A 14,279-nucleotide genomic window follows, 5' to 3' on the forward strand; every position below is an offset into this window, starting at 1 on the left:
ACAAGAAGTTACTGGACTTTTACAAATTTGTACAAATTGTTGAGTAAACGAACATACCTAATATGAACATGCTTGCTGCTATTTTCTACTAGGCCAAAATTTTATGGCAGAAAACAGAAGAAGAGGGTGTTATTCGGCGCGATTTTTGTTTGAAGAGAAGTGCAAGTATTACTATATTTCGAATCACGGGAACGCATTTTTAACACTAAACGAGAAAACTACTGCAAGTGCTAATATTGTGCAGGATCTGAGCACAACTTTCATCTATCAAAATTTATTATAACGACGTCTCAACGATAAAATCATTTTATTATTTTTTCATTTGTTAGTAATATACACAAATAATACGATATATAGATAATTTTACTATAATTTTCCAAAGAAAGTTGTAAAATTCTATATTGTCGTATATTTTTGATGTTTAATTCAATTTACAACAACTTGTGTTGAAAATTCATGTTCGATCAGCTGCGCATATGCATCTACCTTGATCATTGTGATATGTTTGAAATCAACAACAAATAAGTGTAAACACCGGGGTGTATTACAGGATTTCGTGAAATCCAGTGGATTTTGGAGCGCAAGTGTAAACTTAGCATTAGTTGTATTCATGTCTTTGGTTGGTAATATCAGCCACTTTGGATTGATTGCCTGTATGTTTTTGACAGATAAAGAGGTTAGTCGCGTTTAGGTGTACTCTTTGTTTTTTTTTCTACTGTTCGAAAGAATGGGTCAAAGAAACCGTACTAATAGTAAGTTTACATTTACGAAATTCACTCGATTTCAACTGTCAATTCCATAGCTTAAACGTCAAGCGAAATCCAATGGATTTCAGATGAGTTTTCATTTGACGTATACGCAAAGGAATTGACACTTGAAATCGAGTGGATTTCGTAAATGTAAACCAAGCTTTAGTTTTGTTGAAAAAATTAATAAAATGACTTTTCATAGTAATTTGTTGGAAAATAACTCTTGTGCCAGATATTGAAAATATAAAAAATTTACAGCCCTATTCTTAACGCATGGGAGTTGGAAATTTTTTTCCATTCGTATTCATTTTTTCCCATTCGTATTCATTTTTCGTATTCTGAATAAAATGTCGTGGGAGTTTTTTCCCATTTCCCATCTCCCTTCATTCTGAATGAAGTTCGAATTGGGAATTTGTTCCCATGGAAAAAAAGTAAGCATTCTCTATCTTGAATTGTGGGCGAATTTTGTGTCTCTTTGAGTTAAAAAAAAAAGAAACTTTCAAGAAATTGCATATTTTTATGAAATTTTATATTTTAAGACATCTGCATGACAAAATTATTGCAAATATTTATAATCGTCATGTGTTTGCTCAAGATCTATTTAACAGGTCACGTAAGTAGCACAAATACAACTCTGTTTTCGCCAAAAATTCTTCAATATGTCAAAACGTTTGTTTACGTTTTCATACAATTTATTCACAATAACAAAAAATTTGACAGATTGAAACCAATCATCTGGTCATTTTACGCCACCTTATTATTTCATCATGTGTTTGCTTAATAAAAGCATAAAAAATGTACCGTAAAATATGTCATTAGTAGACTTCGGATTTTGCATATGCTTATATGATGGAAAATTGTATACTACGACAATTGTTGTAAGTTTTAGCGTCTTAGATCAATAAAATATGGAAAGAAACAAAACAATTTTATGATTCCGTGGACGGATTTCTAGGGTTAAACAGATACGACAAATCGTCATTATATGCCTGTTGCAGAACCTGCAAGAATCTACAATTTTTTACACCGATAAAAAAATTTCCTTAAGTTATCAAAAAAAAAAAAAAAAAAAAAAAAAAAAAACAAACAAAAAATAGTAAAAATTAGTAGATTTAAAATAAACGAACAACATTCGATACGCCGACGACACCACTATTCTGGCTGATACTATGTCCGGACTACAAAGTCTTATGAACAGACTCACTGAATACAGCGAAAAATATGGGCTAAAAATTAATATCCAAAAGACTAAGTTCATGGTGATTAGTAGAAAGAATTCGCACACGGAAACATCTTTAAAAATACATAACTCTACTATTGAAAGAGTAAAATGTTTTAAATACCTAGGCGTTCTAATTAATGAGGAATGGGATAATAGCAAAGAAATTAATGGGTCTATCTTGCATTGCCACTTAACTTGAGTTGAGTTGTCAGTTGTCTGCGCGACTGAGATGAAATGTTGTACCATTAATGTCAACTCAACTGGGTGGTCGATAAACATGTTATCGATCAGTGTTTTTTCAAACTTGTGACCTCTATTCGCCAAAAAAAAACTTTAAAAAATAATTTGCGCTTTGGATAACTCTTTTGTGTATTCTGGAAAATATTTTAATATTTTGGCTGAGTTTTCGAGCAAATTTGGAAAACAACCCAAGATTGGAATATAACCTGGCCATTGAATCTTCGGATCGTCAAGTTTTATTTGCAAAAAATGATAAGTTCGGTGGAATTATTTTTTGATGATGAAGAAAATGTACAGGACATTGCATCTATTAGAAGAAATTTGAGGGACAAGTCGAATCCATTGGAATTGCCATCTGCACTGTAAGTTGATGTTCATGTGGAAAGAACTGTATAATCAGTAAATGATTTCAGGTTTAAGGCGTATTTTCGATTGCCAAAGGATGCCGTAGTTGACATTGTGGAAACGTTAAAGGATGACTTCAAAGTTACAGATCAACAGCAATACCCCCACTTTTAAAAGTGTGCGCAGCGTTGAGATTCTTTGCGGACGGAAGTTTCTAAAAGTCCCATGGCAATGATTTCAACAATTGCATGGGTCAATCTACATTGTCGAGCGTATTGAAGGAAGTTGTCCACTTGATAGAGGACAAATTGTGCCAAAATTGGATCTTTCGAAGTTGACGGAGGAGGAAAAAAGACATAATAAACCCCATTTTTATTCAAAAACGAAATTCCCTGGTGTAGTTGGCTGTATAGATGGAGGATGTTCCTCATTTGTACTTAAACTGCACCTACTGTATTTGTCACCAAATTCATTTGCAAAAGATTTGCTGCTGTCCGCACCAAAGGCGATAAATTCACTTATTGTGATGGACCACCACCAGTGTCGTTGAAGTTTATTTTGAGGCATTTTCTTTTTCAACTTTGCTTTAAAGTGAATCCAGACTCTGCCACTCTTCAGGTGTTCGTGTTGGAGGTTCACGGCTGTTTAAACTGCCCGAAATGGACCTCCACGCTTCATCCGCTGTGGCTTTGGTTTCACCAAAACTCCCGAACTCCTCGGGCTAAGTTTGGATTTTCACTCAGTTTATCAATTAATATTTCGAACTGCTGCTTTGTCGTTATTTTCACCATATTGATACACAAAATTAATTAATGATGCAAAGAATCAATAATTGTTAATAAAATGTTTATTTTTCCTTCTATTTTACTTCTTGTTTCTTCGAAAATGTTCACTGCAACTGAAAATTTGTGGTTGCTGAAAAACAGCCGCTTCGTCAACTGAGATTCGCAACTTCAGTTGAGAGTTGCCATACGTGGATCAATTTTGACAACTGGCAACGCCACTCAACGATAATTGTTATCGATGATCGACCCCTAAATGTAGAATAGAGATGACAAAGGACGCATTTTCTAAATATAAAAAAAGTGTTAACAAGCCATAACATAAACATTGAAACAAAGACAAAGAGATTCATTAAAAATTATATTTGGTCAGTATTGCTATATGCAGTGGAAATTTGGACCATTAAAGCTGTAGACATTAAAAGACTCGAGGCATTTGAGATATGGGTTTACAGAAGAATACTAAAAATACCCTGGACAGCTCACATATCGAACAAAGAGGTTCTCAGAAGAATGAACCGCACCCGAGAACTAAGAACGCATATCAAAAAGCAAAAGAGCGCATACCTAGGACACATTATGAGGAATCCCAAATATAAAAAACTTCAATTAATTCTCCTAGCAAATATAGAAGGTAGAAATCCCAGAGGTAGAAAAGAAACAGCTTTCCTCAAGAACATACGGCAATGGACCGGATATCATAACGTAGTGGTCTATCAACACATCACAAAATAGAGAACGCTTTAGTCAAATCATAAATAATATTTAATGAAAATAGAAACTATGTAATTGTATGATCGCTAATATTCGAAAATCGAATAAGCACATAAAGAAGAAGTCGATTTTTGCAGTTCTGGAACAGATAATATATATAAAAAAACTTTTAACTTTTAGGAGAAAGAGAAGTTGAAGGATCTCCCATTCTCCCTTCTTCTTACCCACGACTCAAAACATTTTCATTATCAATTTTCATAGTCTGGCACAAGAGTAACTTAAAAAAACTGGGAATTTCTAGCCAAATTGCCTACAAAGGGCACTAATTAGGATCATGCCAAAATTACGTCAGGAACATTATTTTTTCCGTCGAAAACGATAGGAAAGCAATTATTCCACCATTCTGGTAACTCAAATGGCATACAAAGCCAACAATATTTTAATTATTAACCGATTATTATGGTGCATCATTTTCAATGCTCAATTTATAAATGCTCATTTTTTTTATTTTTCGGTAAAATCTTAGTTTATATTTTTGTATGCCATCGTAAAGATAACTTTTCACAAAATTATTTTTTGCATTGTTAAAAAAATATGAAATTACAGTAGTGGGGAGCTCGATCTAAAAACCCCTAGTTTCATGCACGAATACACAAAGCAACTGACGTTTCGGAAGTCAGCCCTAGTTTCAAAGTTATCAACGTTTACATTTTTTAGTTGTGGCTGCATCATTTTCAATGACACCCACTGCATGTGTCGTTTGCGCGAAGCAATTCGTCAGAAAATCACGTAATTGTGGAAAACCCAATCATGGATTTTGCACCATGATAACGCACCAGCTCACACATCGCCACAGCTTGTGCGTGAATCAACCGTCGTATTCAACTGAAGACACCGATGAAAGGAAAGCATTTTGCTTGGATTATAGTAGGAGCCGTTGGCTATACCAAAAAGAGCGTTTCAGAAGTGTTTCGAGGATTGGAAAAAAAAACGATGACATAATAGTCCGTTTATATACACTCCACGTCAGTAGAATAGAACACCTACATTTTTGTTAATGTTCGCTTATTTATCCCAAAATGAATGAATCTACGTTTTTAATTTTGTGGGGATTTAAAGTCCATGATGTTCCGTATCAAACACAGAAAAAATTATGTTTCTAGCTTTTCGCGAAATGATTTTCTGATCAAATTTCAGATAGTACTATGAAAAATAGACATTTATTTTTGGTCATCAGGATAGAACAGTCACTTTATTTTCGCGAATTTTTGAGATATTAACGCCGTATCAGATTATCTTCCTTCAAATCTGGAGCATATTTCCAAACCGTTGAACGGCAGACTTGTTCGCGAAAAACCCGTTTTATTGAACAAAACGTCATGGTTTTTATGAGAAATTTTGACGCTTTTCATAATTATTTTGAAAATGTTCCATCTTATCAGCATCCGAAGCACTCGATTGTATCCGTCGAGCTTGTCTGTGTCATATTCTATCTTATTGTGAAGAAATATGACATAACTGCGCGACTCCTATTGATATTCAGAGATGTTTCAAATATCTGTCAATTTAAACCCTTTAACGCTGTTATTTCGGTGTCCGCGGAATAATTTAAAGGTTTTCTTTGGTGGAAAATGATTAGAAAGCCTTGTTTTATCGACTGAAAGAAATTTCGGCGTTAATATCTCAAAAATTCGCGAAAATAAAGTGACTGTTCTATCCTGATGACCAAAAATAAATGTCTATTTTTCATAGTACTATCTGAAATTTGATCAGAAAATCATTTCGCGAAAAGCTAGCAACATAATTTTTTCTGTGTTTGATACGGAACATCATAGACTTTAAATCCCCACAAAATTAAAAACGAAGACTCATTCGTTTTGGTATAAATAAGCTAACATTAACAAAAATTTAGGTGTTCTATTCTACTGACGTGGAGTGTATAACCGGATTTCAAAAACCCACTGACTTTCAAATGCCAATTTCTTTGCTTAGTCCCAATTTACATTAGGCGAGTTTACTTGCGGCAATTGTCAGTTTGTAGGTGAGAGAGGGTGCTGAGAGGCAAAGGGTTACCATATGCCTCACTTCTCTCTCCTACAAAATGACAATTGCCGCAAGTAAACTCGCCCAATGTAAATTGGGACTTATATTTCAAATAAATCCTCATAAAGAAGGTTAACCCAATGGTACAATAATATAGAAGGTAGGTCAGGTTGAAACAAATTGTGAAAAACAAGGCCTGCAAAACCCTATAATATTAACATGGCCTAAGTGTATATGAGGGGGATTACTTTGAACAAGATAGTTATTGATGAATAAAGTAATACTAGTGGTATTCACTGATGGTGGTAGATTTACTACTCTTGTATATGCACTAGGGTTTTTTACAACGAAGCGTGAACACTTATTTTTGTGAATATTGTAAACAAATTCAAACATCTTAACATCACTGTCAGTCTATCCTTTAGTTTAAGTTTTATTACACTTTTTCATAAAAACTAGTTTTTTTCTTGGCCTCCATTCTTTTATTCTTTTGATTTTCCCCATTTTTCTACCACGAAACAAAACTACGACATAAAATAAAACTCGCAACAAAGTGGCGCCAAAACAATCAGCTGTTCTCCACACATTTGTAAAAGTTCAGTGCAATGTTTACAATACTTTTAGGTCGAGTAAATTAACAACCCTGTGGTAAATTAAACATTCATGTATTTTGTTGTTGTAGTATTGTAAACAGTGTTAGACTACAATAGCTCTGTTCCTTTACGTTCAAGAATCTTCAAGTTTACCACTTTTTACTCGAAAAACGTTCCTTTACTTCAACCACCATACAATTCATATGGGATCAGTTTATAACCTTTGCCGGTTTTACCATTTTCAGAAGTAAAGGATCTGTTCCCAAATATTAACAATATCTACAAGATCTACAATGCCACGTTACCACCATGACTGAATACCGCTACTGTTTTGTACAGGTTATAATGGTTATTTATTGATCAGATCTCGTATATTGCGATGTACATGATTGGGACATAATCGGTAAATCCTTCCAAGACTTATCGTGCATAGAATCCAGGCAGATGAACTGTAGAAATGAATAAGTCTATTATAAATAACACTGTGCGACAACAAAAAAAGATGACAAGGAAAATCGAGTAGATTATGAAAGTAGAGCTAAAAATATGAGACACGTGTATCGGCGTTTTTTAAGTTTACTTCGGAAAGTAACCAAAATAGACGGGGCAAGTTCCGCCCATTTTTAAATTTTTCGAAATATTCGAGTTTAGATATCTTGCAATCCTTGCATTTCAGGTATATAGTGTCTTTGGAAACTTTACTTAGGAGGGTGTGGGAAATATTTTTGTTAAAAATTTTAACCCTCATGGGGTTCATCAAAGGGGTCTTTTTTGTCCTTTTTTCAAAAATCTTTCAAAAACTCATTCAAAATGTGATCGTATCAAATATTCGAATATTCTACAAAATTGTTCGCCATAAAATTTTACTATAGGTCTCAGAATACACAAGTCTGTAACTCTTGTCTAATCGCCAGAAATCTCTAAAAATGAAAAACACGTTTTAGGGTTAAAGTCGAACTTCATTTGAGTTTATTCAAAATTGTCCCACAAAACATATTTTAGAGAGATGATGTCAGAGACACAAATATTCTTCGTAAAATTTCACCATAGGTCACCAAAGAAATGAAATGTCTATTTACATTCTATAGCATGAAAATATCAGTATCAATTTTGCTGAAAAAACATGAAAATATTTCCCAATTTTTTTTATGAAAAATGTTTCCTTCTTTTTTCTAGTTGATACATGGAAGTAATATAAAACTTGGTTACAGTTGAAAAGTGTCAAAGAATGAAAAATTCTACACAAAATTTTACTATGAGTTTCAAAATAAACCATAAATCTATGTACACTATTTCCTTAAAATAATTTGATTACAAATTTATACATATTAGGATGAAATTATATGTTTTAATTTTGGACTGTTAATTTTACATAATTCCATACTGGATCAAAATCTAGCAAAATCCTTTAATTTTTGGGAATATTGTTAAAGAAAGAAATGTTCCAAATGAAATTTCATTATGAGTATCTGAATTAAAGAAATCTGTAACCATAACATATAACATTCTTAGCAGCACTTGTTTTTGATATATAGGTTTTAGGGCCATATTTTCCAATTTTCATACAGATTGTCGTTGTGATTGAAAAATATAAATATCTTATTGATGGTTTTTCGTTATAAATTCATACAGAAGATGTTGTGCGTTTAATTTAAACAGCTTTAAAAACATTTGTGGTGAATATATATTTGAAAAATATAAAAAAAACCCAGATCAGGCCTGCCAAAATTGCGTATTTTTAATACATACTTTCAACTTAAATTCCGTAGCTAGGATAAGCCATTGGTTACTTATATTGCATGCGAAAATACATTAGAGGTCTACGGCTATGGTCCAGTGAAAATATAGGTGTCATATGGGCTCTCACACGCACAGTTTGGTGTGGTCCAATAAACTACTATGATGGGACTCACTCCTACTTTGGTGGCATTTGTTTAACAACATTTTGACGACAAACTTCTTTTAAGAGGCAATTTAGAAAGATATGAATTTACTTACATGTTTCCACTTGAATTTTTGACTTAGGGATATAACTTCAATCTCTCCCATAATCCCATAATAAGTATTGAATTTAATATATCCAAGGTCATATGAGTTCACGTAATTTAATTGTCATTATCAAAACACCTACTTGTCGACACTTGGTGACACTTGGTGCTTCTTTGTTCTGGCTGAATTGTTTCAAATTAAATGTTGTTCTAGTTCTTTCGTAATTCTATGTGAGCTGAAAGTATTTAGATTATATCAATTATACCCATCATTAAACATTATTGACAATTTTTAGATTTAATTCAAAGAAACGAGATATTTAAGAAAATTATTAAAATTTCTAAAACAATGGAATTTCAATGCATTAATAATTATAAACATGTTAAGACGCTGACATTTCTACCGTCGTTGTTTCATAAAGTATCGATTCCATTTTTCATTCAATATATTACCAAAAGAGAAAAAACATTGAAATGCCATTGGAAGTTACATTCTTTCGACATTATGGAAACAAGTCTTCGATTTCAATGGGAAAACATGGCAATTCAAATAAAAAAAGGAAACACACAATTTTTAATTTTTTGTAGAAGAATTTTGTTTTTATTTTAAAATTTTTAATTTTCAATTTGAAATTTTCTCAAAAATTTTCTATTTGAATAGAAAGTTCTTTGAATTATATCTAAAAATGGAATAATTACGAATGCTTATATCAATGGTGAAAAATAAATTTGTTTTATAAAGATAGGATATTTGGACTGTGTTGTTGTGTTGCTATTGATCTGGGATAACTGTGCATGGTTTTATTTTAATTGACACTTTTTTTTTTAAATTACGAGTGGATTACAAATTATTGGACTTTTGTTTAAAAAAATTACTATTTTTTTCAGAATAAATACTAAGAATGTAAGAGGGAGGAAGAGCAAATGAAAGAAAGAACTCAAATAAAGTTTACTGAACACAAATAGTATATCGTATAGGCAAAATATCATATTATTATTGATTTCTTTTCAACATTAGTCAAATTGAAAATTATGTGGTTGGTTGTTTGTTTGTGTGTAAAAACCTAAACCCTAAAGTAAAATAAGAGAAATTATGCGTTTACAAAATAATATAACAACAATCATTATTACGTTTTTTTACTTCGATTTAATTAAACAAATTTCTTTTAGAAATAAAAAATATAAAATATAATTAAATATTTATTTAGACCCCCGCGATGTGGTTTATTTCAATTTACCTGAATAATTAGGTAAATATTTATTTTATGTGGGATTTTGTTTATAGTTTTATTTTATAGTGTTGTTATTATCTGAACTATTATTATGGAGATTTTAGAACTAGTTTTGTTTCTATATAAAAAAAGACGTTGCGTGAAAAGATGGAAGAATGGGGGAAAAAGTAGATTTATATTTTTCTGCTTGTGTGTGTGTGTGTCTGTCTATGTCTGGTATGTAGTTACGATAATTCATGCGTAGAAATTATACTTGTCGTTGTTCTTAAAAAGTTCCATTACTTTATATAATCTATAAAATATATATATTTATATATATATGTGTGTTTGTATGTATAGCTCATCATCTTCCAAAGCAAACTATGATTTAAGTTGCCATTCATCATTAATAATTTGTTTTTATGTACAAGAAGTTGCATTTTGTTTTTTGTGTTTTTTTTTTTTTTGTAAATATCCAAACAAAATTTCTAAAATTCATTGGTATTGACATTTTGTCGAGCAACAATTAACCTTCGTCCTCCTGGTTCCCAAATCTAAATTACTCTGTTTTAAACCTAATTTTGCTATTGCCTTTAATTCAAAAGAGCATCCATTGTATAACGAAATGGTTGTGTTGATGGTGGTAATTGTTTGGTTGTTGGAAGCTGTGGTCGATACTGTGTTATAAGCTGATGTTGTTGCTGCTGCTGCTGTTGTTGTTGTTGCTGCTGTTCAATCAATGATGATGATGTTGATGTGGTTGATGTTAATGATGCCGCTGATGACGGTCAGTCTAATATCACAACCTGTGATTCAATGGGTCTACTCGGTATATGTGGCTTTGCAATAGGAATATTACGCCAAGGCTTTCGAGCTGCTCGTCTTAGATCGGTAGGTGATAGAATTTTTCGCGCTTTTCTGAAAGTTGAAAAAGAAAAGTGAATTTATTGCTTGACAAGTAAGAAAGTATCAGTCGACGGTACCGACAGAAATATACCCTCAGCCTGTGTGAATTGAAACGTTTATTCATGTAGAAATCGAATATCGTTTACACAACCAAAATTATGTAGTTACGGGACCTTCAGAAGAAGTACGAACTTGTCGCTAAATTATGGATTTGGACTAAGACTCAAAAGTATGAAGCCTATCAGTCATTTGAGTTGATCATCGTACGAGTACAATTTATAGCTTAGGGTCATGGACTTGCCCACGAAAAACATAATATTGCTGTATACAGGACCGCAAGGAGTACCTTCGGTAAGAATTTCCAAAGGATCCTGGAACAGACCCTAAACAAAAACGTTAAACTTTTGAGAGGCAGTTACTTTAAGGAGTGGGTCGATATGACCCATTTTTGAACTTGTAATTGTTAGATGTTTGTTTTTATTCGACCTTTTTCATTCAATTTTGAAATAATAAGAGGTTTGTTATTTCAAAATTGATCTTAAACTAAGTTTGGACGATATATTACGATATCCATAGTTTGGATCAATCAAGAGATATAGCGCAAACAATGAACCAACACGATTTATAATGGATTGTGTTGCCAATGTCATTGGGAACGCTAAATCGTCCAAATCGTTGGACCCTGACGGAATCTAAATGGTAATGCTGAAATAGCTGGATGCGCCAGTAGCCGCGTATCTCACTAAAGTTCTCAATCTGCTAGCGACAGATCTTTACGAAGTCTGGAAAATGGAAAATGAAACTGAAGCCAGGCAAGGATGCCAGCAAAGGTTAATCGTACCCTTGAGGCTTTAGTCATCCCCAGCGTCAGAAGCAGCTATGCAGTTGCCGATCATCAGCATGGGTTTCGTAAGCAGCAGACAGAACTGCACGCTATAGGAAAGTATCATGAACTCCACGCTTTTTGAGGACATCGAGCAGACAAACCTCCGACCAAGTTTGAAAATTTGGATAATCCTGTTCAACAAAAGGACAGTAATTCAAAATGTTGAATTGTTTTACATTTTATGAAAAAACGATACATAATAGGTCTGTCTGGTTACCCTAAAATTTGTACCAATTGTTGCTGGAAGTCGTCTGTTAACACAAAAAGTCAGTAAAAGAGAGCGATTCGAGAGAGTCATTTTGACAGTTCTTTTACTTTTACTTTTTTGCAAATTCATGCTGGACAAATTCCTTCTAGCAAGAACTTGTAACTCTTCTTCTTCCTGAAAACAATCAATCATCTGTTTTTAATTTTTCGTTAATTTATGTTTTTGTTTTTTTTTTTTTTTTTGTAGAACAAAGTTGCAAAGTGGAAAAAAATCCATATTTTGCTCATTTTCTTTTTTATTTTTAATAAAATACAACATTTTTGCTTCCTTTGGTTCCTGCATTGGCGGACAAATTCTTCTGTTTTGGCAAGTCAGCTGATTGCTTGCTGGTTTTTGCTGGGAAGGTGTCTGTTTACTTTTTACAATTTTCTTGCAAAAGAGAATAAAAACTCCTTACTCTCTGAGAAAGTTCTTGCTGGACAATTTTTGCTGAAGAGTAACCAGACAGACTTAATGATTAACTGCACGCACTGTAAAAATCTCCCGTTACTTTGTCTTCCCTTTCACCAACTATACCGTTATTTCACTCTTCATTTCTTCAGAGTAACTTCTAATGTTGGATCAACAGTTTTTTGTCTCTACTTTTTTGTCCTTTTTTCAAAAATCTTTCAAAAACTCCTTAAAAATGTGATTGTATCAAATCCAAATATTCTACAAAATTGTTCGCCATAAAATTTTACTATAGGTCTCAGAATACACCAAATCTGCAACTCTCGTCTAATCGCCAGGAATCTCTAAAAATGAAAAACACGTTTTAGGGTTAAAGTCGGACTTCATCTGAGTTTATTCAAAATTGTCCCACAAAACATAATTTTAGAGAGATGATGTCAGAGACAAAAATATTCTTCGTCAAATTTCACTATGGGTCACCAAAGAAATGAAATGTCTATTTACATTTTATAGCATGAAAATATCAGTATCAATTTTGCTGAAAAAACATGAAAACATTTCCCAATTTTTTTGATGAAAAATTTTTCCTTCTTTTTTCGAGTTGGTACATGGAAGTAATATGAAACTTGGTTATAGGTGAAAAGTGTCAAAGGATGAAAAATTCTACACAAAATTTCACTATGAGTTTCAAAATAAACCATATATCTATGTATAGTATTTCCTTAAAAAATTAGATTACAAATTTATATATATTAGGATGAAATTATCAGCCCTATTCTGAACATTCCCATGTGGGAACATCAAATCATGAGAATTGAATTTTCGAAATTCGAAATTAGTTACACCAAATTATGATAGCATACTTTTAGGGGGCTGTAATTTTGTTTTGTAATACAAAATGCCTATTTGCATTGAATTCGCGGTTTTTGAATTAGATTAGCAAAAGCACAACTTACTTAATTCAACAACCGTGCATTGATTTATGGATTTTTTAAGTGAATGGAGTCAACGATGTGTGATGTTGTTCTAATAAGCACATTTTCTTCAGATTGTGCGAATTGGTGTAAGCATTTTTTAATTAGTAGGCAAACATAATTTTTATGTAAAAAGTAATAGGAACTTTTTAAGTTTGTAACGAATTTAAAAATTGAATTTATTATTACATACATATTTTTGCTTGTTATTACATATCGTCACCATAAATATCCGAAGACGTATCTCAAAAAAAAAAAAATAATAATAATAATAAAATACGTTTGTGATTGAATCTAAAACTAAAACACATGCCCTTGCAAAATTTCAAGCTTCTACGTTCAAAAATAACGATCCTATTCAAGAAAAGGCATTTCGGAAAATGGAATAGCATTGCAATAATTTGGCATATATGTATGTACGCCTGTGATCTTTGTCGTGTCGTTGAGGAGACTAATGGCCCCGGCACATACGGTGCGTGGAGCGTTGCGTTACAACAACCACATGAAAACTTCAAGAACAAACTTGGCATCACTTACACATTTTTCATGTGGTTGTTGTTTTCAACGCGCAACGCGTCGCACAACGTACCGTATGTGCCGGGGGCTTAACACGTTTTCAATAGAACGTTGGTCGTCTGATTTAAAAAACCCGAAAGTTATATTACGAAAATGAATAAAAGTTGTAAAGATTGTATATATTATGGTTATTTTCCAATATATTTTAATAATTATTGCCAAAAATTCTTTTGAAATTGATTTGTTTTTACTTGTTGTTCAGCGTTAATAGAATCAACCATGACTCTTTTTCTCGTATTTCAATACATATGGTCTGTTCCAGAACTGCAAAAATCTACTAATTTTTACTACTTTTTTATTTTGTTCGATAACATAAAGGAAAATTTTTTTATCGGTGTAAAACATGTTAGATTCTTGCAGGTTTTTGTATCATATAAGAATATGCAAAATCC

The 14,279-nt window shown here is 32.5% G+C and overlaps 1 protein-coding gene across 2 annotated transcripts in view; it reads right to left on the minus strand.

Annotated features, from left to right (window-relative positions):
* Positions 1-9,648: 9,648 nt before the first annotated feature.
* Positions 9,649-14,279, minus strand: part of MTA1-like (metastasis associated 1-like) — a 56,619-nt gene continuing 51,988 nt past the window's right edge. For both annotated transcript variants that reach the window (XM_073960118.1, XM_073960119.1), the window contains one exon: positions 9,649-10,805. In XM_073960118.1, coding sequence (XP_073816219.1) covers positions 10,676-10,805 — 130 coding nt within the window. In that variant the 3' untranslated portion in view covers positions 9,649-10,675. The remainder of the gene's footprint in view (positions 10,806-14,279) is intronic.

This window comes from Musca autumnalis, unplaced genomic scaffold (genome assembly GCF_047663935.1).
Source record: "Musca autumnalis isolate F117 unplaced genomic scaffold, ASM4766393v1 scaffold_1, whole genome shotgun sequence".
Taxonomy (NCBI): domain Eukaryota; kingdom Metazoa; phylum Arthropoda; class Insecta; order Diptera; family Muscidae; genus Musca; species Musca autumnalis.